Source organism: Danio aesculapii, chromosome 18, assembly GCF_903798145.1.
Source record: "Danio aesculapii chromosome 18, fDanAes4.1, whole genome shotgun sequence".
NCBI classification, from domain to species: domain Eukaryota; kingdom Metazoa; phylum Chordata; class Actinopteri; order Cypriniformes; family Danionidae; genus Danio; species Danio aesculapii.
The window spans coordinates 32,597,367-32,605,640 of NC_079452.1; the positions used below are offsets into that span (position 1 = coordinate 32,597,367).

The 8,274-nt window shown below is 35.7% G+C and overlaps 1 protein-coding gene across 1 annotated transcript in view; it reads left to right on the top strand.

Annotated features, from left to right (window-relative positions):
- Window positions 1-8,274, top strand: part of otogl (otogelin-like) — a 123,891-nt gene that overhangs the window by 83,246 nt on the left and 32,371 nt on the right. Inside the window, exons 41-42 of the mRNA XM_056478020.1 lie at window positions 548-731; window positions 8,229-8,274. The exon at window positions 8,229-8,274 is cut by the window's right edge and continues 172 nt beyond it. Coding sequence (XP_056333995.1) covers window positions 548-731; window positions 8,229-8,274 — 230 coding nt within the window. The remainder of the gene's footprint in view (window positions 1-547; window positions 732-8,228) is intronic.

The window sequence follows — 8,274 nt, forward strand, 5'->3', positions numbered from 1 at the left end:
ATGTTCATCTGATTTATGTACAATGCAGTTTGTTAAGTCATATTATCTGTCTTTTAGTAGAGATATTATATGAGAGACTTGCTTTGTTGACCAAATGAAGTGGATCTAATTGGATTTGCATTTTAAACATTAAATAAAAGTTAAAAAGATATTGTTTTTATTTCATATATTAAGGTTTTAGTTATGATACTCCCAAAATAATTCCGCAGAAATCTGCTGATTTTTACCAAAATTTTCCGCAGAAATTGCAAAAAGCGTCCGCAAAAAAGAATATTCCTTTCTGAAAAAAGTCTCTTACAGAGCAAGTAACAAAGTAAATGTAAAACTGCCATTCATTTTTTTTCATAGATAAAATAAATATTAATAATAACTGACATACCTTTTAATGCAGACATGTTGTGAGTTCTGAGATTTGTAATATGTTGCATATACTTTGTTAAACTCATCTGTTCATATTAATTAAGCTTATTTTGGAAAATGCGTGTGTATAAAAGCCTGAATCTACAGTATAATGTTGTGTAATAAAGGTTTGGTGTGTGTGTTGCAGGTGTCGGTGAATCAGATCACGGCTCGTCTTCCTCTCAGCAGGCAGAACCTCCATATTGATGACACCGGGACCATGTACATCATAGATACACCCGGTGGCATCAACATAAAGTGGTACCACAGCACTGGTATCATGGTGTTACAGTACACGGCTCCTGATAACACCTCCACCAGGGGGCTCTGCGGTCAGTCTGTGTGTGTGTCTGGCAGTGTTTGTTCTTTGTAGACAACCAGACTTCATCAAATATGATCCTGCTTACTTAATACATTAATTTGACCTTTTTTTCAAAATTACACTGTAAAAAGCAGTTGATTTACTTTTTAACGCAAACGAACAGTGCATAATTTGAAAAAATAAGTCAAGTCAGCTTAAAGCGACAAGTTCACTTTACTTAAAGTGAGTAAAGCCATTGAAACTTGGAACTGTTAAGACAATGTGTTACTCACTTTTTTAAGTACCCTGTAAAAAATTGCTGGAAAATGTATTGTATTAATGGCAATTTTGGTTGCAAGTAATACTGTAAAATTTACAAGTACACTGTAAATGAACGGTTACAATTGAGCTGTAAAATTACAGCACATTTGTACTTGTGAATTTACAGTATGCTTGTAAATTTCACTAGTAAGACTAAAAATTGCCAGTAATACTGGAAAATGTACAAGTACACTGCAAATATGTGTTTTTGATTTATAGTGTATACTTTAATTATTTACCCAAAAATAATGGAAGTGAAATTTGAGACATGCCACAAACAGTAAACACAATAACATTAATTGACAAAAAGTCATGACAACAAATGTTTTTATGTTACTTTAACTTAATTTAATATCTTAATCAGGTTTCAACTATGTTTTTTTGTAGCTATACAAAGTATAATACAATATATTTTTAGTCAGTTTGATTTAAGTAGAGATGACTTAAGAATCACTTAAGAACTAAAGAATTTAAGGCAGGACGTTTTTTTTTTTTACAGTACAGTATGGGCACAATTTAGCATGACGAAAAAAAAATATATAAAACTGATCTAATGTAATAGTAATAATAATAGAAATAATAATAATAATAATAATAATAAAAACTATGTAAACAAAAAATGTAAACATTTTAAAATAAAATTATATGTTTTTTATTTAAAATAAAATTATGAACTTTTTAAGAATTAAAAAGAAACACATTTTGGGGTTTGGCTATGAACACATTGAAACCAGGGCTTCATGCTTGAGATGCCCTGATTGCAAAATACAGCCGCAGAGTTCAGAACAATGAAGAAACATGTTCAGACGTTCACAAAAAATGTCATTGCCAATGTCACAGCATAGCATAGTTCTAATAATAATAGCGGGGCTCATTGTAATGCTCTGTCATAATGTTTCCCATCTGCACAATTGGAATTTAAATCTGATTAGTGTCCTCTGCTAGACAGTAAAACATTAAAGAACTGTCCAAACTGTTAAATAACAAACTGGAAATTAAAATAACAGCAGATTTGTCTCTTTTTAAATAAACAATAAAACTGACTAAATAATGTACCATTGACATGTACCAGTTTAATTTTGCTGTACTTGAATAAATGCACCACTGAACCACAAAACTCTGTTGCAATAGCCACAAAATACATTGTATGTGTTAAAATGATTAATTTTTCTCTTCTGCCTAAAATCTTTTTAATATTACGTAAAAATTTTAGTAAATGTTCTGTAAATATATCAAAACTCAATTTTTTGATTAGTAATATGCATTGCTAATAACTTATGTGGACAACTTTAAAGGTGTTTTTCTTAATGTTTAGATCTTTTAGGCCTTAGATTTTCAAATTGTTGCTTCTCAGCCAAATATTGTCGAATCCTGACAAACCAAACATCAATGGAAAGCTTATTTATTCTGTTTCAAATGATACAAATATTTTAGATTTGACCAATTGACTCTTATGATATCTTTTTGTTATTTAATTTCAGCACAATTTTTATATTGCATATATACATTCACCGGCCACTTTATTAGGTACACCTGTCCAATTGCTTTTTAACGCATATATCAGCCAATCACATGGCAGCAACTCAGTGCATTTAGGCATGTAGACATGGTCAAGATGATCTGCTGCAGTTCAAACCGAGCATCAGAATGTGGAGGAAAGTGATTTAAGTGTCTTTGAACGTGGCACGGTTGTTGGTGCCAGACGGACTGGTCTGAGTATTTCAGAAACTGTTGATTTAGTGGGATTTTCAGAAAAAGAGAAAATATCCAGTGAGTGGCAGTTCTGTGGATGCAAATGTCTTGTTGATGCCAGAGGTCAGAGGAGAATGGCCAGACTGGTTCGAGCTGACAGAAAGGCAACAGTAACTCAAATAACCACTTGTTACAACCGAGGTATGCAGAAGAGCATTTCTGAACACACAACACGTTCAACCTTGAGGCGGATGGGCTACAGCAGCAGAAGACCACACCGGGTGCCACTCCTGTCAGCTAAGAACAGAAAACTGAGGCTACAATTTACACAGGCTCACCAAAATTGGACAATAGAAGATTGGAAAAACTTTGCCTGGTCTGATGAGTCTCGATTTCTGCTGCAACATTCAGATGGTAGGGTCAGAATTTGGCATCAACAACATGAAAGCATGGATCCATCCTGCCTTGTATCAACGGTTTAGGCTGGTGGTGGTGTAATGGTGTGGGGGATATTTCTTGGCACACTCTGGGCCCATTAGTACCAATTGAGCATCGTGTCAATGCCACAGCTTACCTGAGTATTGTTGCTGACCGTGTCCATCCCTTTAATACCACAGTGTAACCATCTTCTGATGGCTACTGAACCGCGAATCATCTCAGGCTGGTTTCTTGATCATGACAATAAGTTTACTGTACTCAAATGGCCAGCACACTCACAAGAGCTCAATCCAATAGAGCACCTTTGGGACGTGGTGGAACGGGAGATTCGCATCATGAATGTGCAGCCGACAAATCTGCAGCAACTGTGTGATGCTATCATGTCAATATGGACCAAAATCTCTGAGAAATATTTCCAGTACCTTGTTGAATCTATGCCACGAAGGATTAAAGCAGCCCTAAAGACAAAAGGGGGTCCGACCTGGTACTAGTAAGATGTACCTAATAAAGTGGCCAGTGAGTGTGTGACTACCAAATAAATACCATAAGTGTGTAAATATTTAAATAATTAGTTTGTACTAATTTGTTATTTTATTGTGCACAAATATTTAGTTCAAGTGAATCCAAAGAAAGGAAAATGTGTAATGCTTTTCTGCTGATGTAGACAGGTTTGTATTACTGGTTTGAAAATAATTTAAACCAACAATATAATATGGTACTTTTCCCAATGCATCCAAATACAGATCCACGCATTTGTATCTATTTGGCATAAGAATAATTTAAACCAGGAGTATTAAATGCTACTCTTCACAAAGCATCCACATCCAGTTTCATTTTGATAAGTGTTGTAAAATTGGGTTTAAAACCACAGCGGTTCGAACTGTAGTTCTGCCGAATGGGCAGTATTAATAGCTATAAATGTGGGAGAGCGTTGATATTAAGTGATTGTATTGTATTGCAATATGGAACAGTTAAGTGTTAATGTTAAATCAAAAGTAATTCACAAATACTTGAAAATGAGATGATTTAATGACAATAATTCTCTATTGTTACAACAGAATTAGTTACAAAATAATTGTATAAAATGATCAAATATGAAATGATAAAAGCATATGATATAAATTGTACCCAGCTTAAATGTTAAATTAAAGTTACCAGAGGTAGAAGGAGAGACACAGGGGGAGGGAGAGAGAGACAAAGAGAGCAGGCCCAGAAGTTAGCCTGACTGCAGTAGAGTCAGAGAAGATTCAGAGGTGGAGAGGACCAGAGGAGGAAAGCAGACCAGGAAAGACAGGCCAGGAAAAGAAAAGAGACAGAGCAGCGTTTTACCACCTATTTTGTATCTTTCCTGACCATGTGACTAAAGCCCAAATGTTGAGACATTCAAACTGACCAATCAACATGTGACCACATCGTAAAACCCCCAAAATCCACATACCAGGCCCTGATCTTATCAGTATCTGCCTTTGGAGCCAGTATGGACCTTCTTGAGTCAAATATACATGTTTTGTCATGTAAACAAACGCATATAATAATTTACCCTCTTACAGTCCTCCCCTGGCACCGTTGTGACACTTAAAGAGGCAAAAGGGTGACAATAATGATGAAAATATGCTTTGCGATGTGTGCTGCTGTTATCTTCGGACTTCCTGTCCAAGCTTGTTGCAGGTATAAGGGTGGTCAGTCTTTGTTGTCCTTCAGCCCTGTGTGAGAGGTTTCAGTCGAATGGTGTTGCACTGCTTATATGCAAATTGTCCTTCACACCCCCACAAGAATTGGTGCTGAGGAATGCAGGGAACCCCTGCTCTTCTCTTGAAGTAGATCAGAAGACGTGAACCTTTTCTCCATGGATCCTGTATTTCAAAACAGCAAATGGCACAACAAACAGCAAAAGCAAACACATGGCATTTGTCATTGATCAAAGGATTGATGTGGTCAGTTTGAGTTCTTCTCAAGCAAAATGCTCTTAAATTAATGTAATTAAAAATATGGTCAAGATTAAGACAAAATAAAAAGCAAACAAGCTCTTTACACAATATCTGGAAACATCAAAATTAAATTGCTTTACAACAAAATCAACAATAGCTGGTTAAGAGTATCAGCAAAATATTCTGTGTAACCAAATACAGTGAATTAAATGAATCAGTGTTCAAAGACAATCACAATTACATTTAGATGGATTAAAAACAAAGTAAACACAAATAACTTTTGTTGTAGAGATGTCAATAATGTTACAAAAGCAACAATATTTCAGCATTTTGGATTTAGAATCCCAATTTACATTTTGATATAACTTTGTTGAAACATATAATAAGTAACTGGTGAAATAATCAAAAGAAACCAAAATAACAAAACGATGAAATAACAAAGATGAAAAATCTATAGTTATAATAAAGTCTGATTGAAAAGACTTAAATAACATGTAAAATCTATATGAAGCAGTGTCAGACAAATGTAAATTTGACTATGTGTGTGTGAAGATTTGAAATGTTCTCTGTGTGGCAGTGTTTCAGCTGAGGCTATGTGTTTGTGTAAACATGCTCGCAACAAAGGGCGGAAGTTTTACGACAGTGTGTAAAATTTTGTCCTGTTGTAACAGGGAGTTAGGATGGAATTTGAGCATGAGATGTGACTGTGATCTGGCTCAAAAGACTTCCAAATCAATGTTTTTTAAGGAGCATGCTAAAGTGCAATGTTTAAGGCTGAATCCTGTAAGAAAGCATTTTCATAGTTACTGCAGTTATTACACTGGAGCCACAAGGCAATTCTATACTCCTGTTTGTAGTTTAAACTGCAGCTATATTGAAGATAGCAGAGTTTACCACTTTTAGGAGATGAGACTCATCCAACATATAAACACAAGTACCTTAAAATTAATAAATTTCAGCATACAGTTAATTCCTTATTTATACATGACATGCGGTCTAGAATGCATCTGTGGCTTCTAAAACCTCAGACCTGAGTGTTTTTACACCTACAGTAAGAAAATCATGTTTTAAGGAATTACTCAGTCTATGTGTACGTATAGTATCACAAAATACCATTGTGTTCTATGGAAATGAAAATGTGTATAACACAAATATAACAAATTTGGAAATGCAAACAGGATCAGCAATGGTTAACTTTTATTGCCATTAGGCTGCTAACCCACCAGCAAAGGAAGTTAACAGTTGCAGGCCTTGTATTAACAATGCAGTTAGTTCACTAAGTGTGTTATTAACAGATGAGTTTTTGTTATGTGAAGACCACTGATTTTTGCTCTTTAGTGATTTCCGTTTTCTCAGAAAATATGGTGGAGGTCTTCCCTGCCCCGAAGTCCAACATTGTTCCTCTCTGTGGCCAAACTTATTACAGGTCATACAAAGCCTGTTTTGTTTGCCTGAGGGTTGATTGTTGTGATCATCTGAGGTTTGAGGGTTTTTAAGACTCTCTAATGCTTCTACACCATGCGTCTTTGCTGCGCTATTTTGGTGCTGCATCACCTTAAGAACTGAAACAGGAAAACTTTTTTGAGCTACAGCCTCTGAACAAATCATTTCAGATTTATTACAGGTAACATCATCTGAGAAGTGAACATGCTTTTCAATCCCATTGCTGTGAAGCATTTTGGGAGACACAAACTTCTGTCCTTTTAGCATAGCTTTTAAATCTGCAATGGTGTCTTTTTGACTTCTGCATTTTTCAGCCAGGGCTAACTGTTCAGCTAGTAAATTATCGAGCTGTGACTGGAGATCGAGAATTTTTGCCTCTGACTTCTCTGCCTCTGATTTGTGAACATTAAATTCTTCACATCTAGCCTTTATAATTGAAGGCATTTTTGACATCACGTTACGCAGTCCTGAGTAACACATGTAATTTAGCGCTTCAATTATATCACCACGCTTTGATTTCTTTCCATTTTTGCCAATTACATTCCACCATGCAAACAATGTAGAGTCTGAGCCTGTTAACTTAAGTCCTTCTTTGCTAAGTTTGCACAATGTAGGTTCAACTTTTTCAGTCCATAAAGCAAACAATACATCACTTTCTTCAGAAATGAACCCTTCCATCCTTGAGGAGGTAATCTGAAATTTACCAAATTTAACTATTGAAACGAATTACAGTCTTGTAAATTCTGTTTCATGCAATTTGAGCAAATGGAGGAACAATAAAAGCAGACTTACCCACTCTTGTGGTTAGAAGTCCAGTTTTAATCCATTCACCAGGTCAGCTGTGAAAAGTCCAGCTAAGACCGGCTAAAGTAAATTTCAGAAAACTCACTGCAAAGGATCCCGGTTTCTTGCACCATCTGTAAAATTGGGTTTAAAACCACAGCGGTTCGAACTGTAGTTCTGCCGAATGGGCAGTATTAATAGCTATAAATGTGGGAGAGCGTTGATATTAAGTGATTGTATTGTATTGCAATATGGAACAGTTAAGTGTTAATGTTAAATCAAAAGTAATTCACAAATACTTGAAAATGAGATGATTTAATGACAATAATTCTCTATTGTTACAACAGAATTAGTTACAAAATAATTGTATAAAATGATCAAATATGAAATGATAAAAGCATATGATATAAATTGTACCCAGCTTAAATGTTAAATTAAAGTTACCAGAGGTAGAAGGAGAGACACAGGGGGAGGGAGAGAGAGACAAAGAGAGCAGGCCCAGAAGTTAGCCTGACTGCAGTAGAGTCAGAGAAGATTCAGAGGTGGAGAGGACCAGAGGAGGAAAGCAGACCAGGAAAGACAGGCCAGGAAAAGAAAAGAGACAGAGCAGCGTTTTACCACCTATTTTGTATCTTTCCTGACCATGTGACTAAAGCCCAAATGTTGAGACATTCAAACTGACCAATCAACATGTGACCACATCGTAAAACCCCCAAAATCCACATACCAGGCCCTGATCTTATCAGTATCTGCCTTTGGAGCCAGTATGGACCTTCTTGAGTCAAATATACATGTTTTGTCATGTAAACAAACGCATATAATAATTTACCCTCTTACAGTGTCAGATTTTAGAAACTTTCTTTTTTTATTTAGCTAAAGTTCTCACTTGTGGCCATGTGAATGTGTTACCTTCCTCTCCTCAGGATGTTGTGATGGTAATCCAGCCGATGACCTGCGGTTGCCCAACGG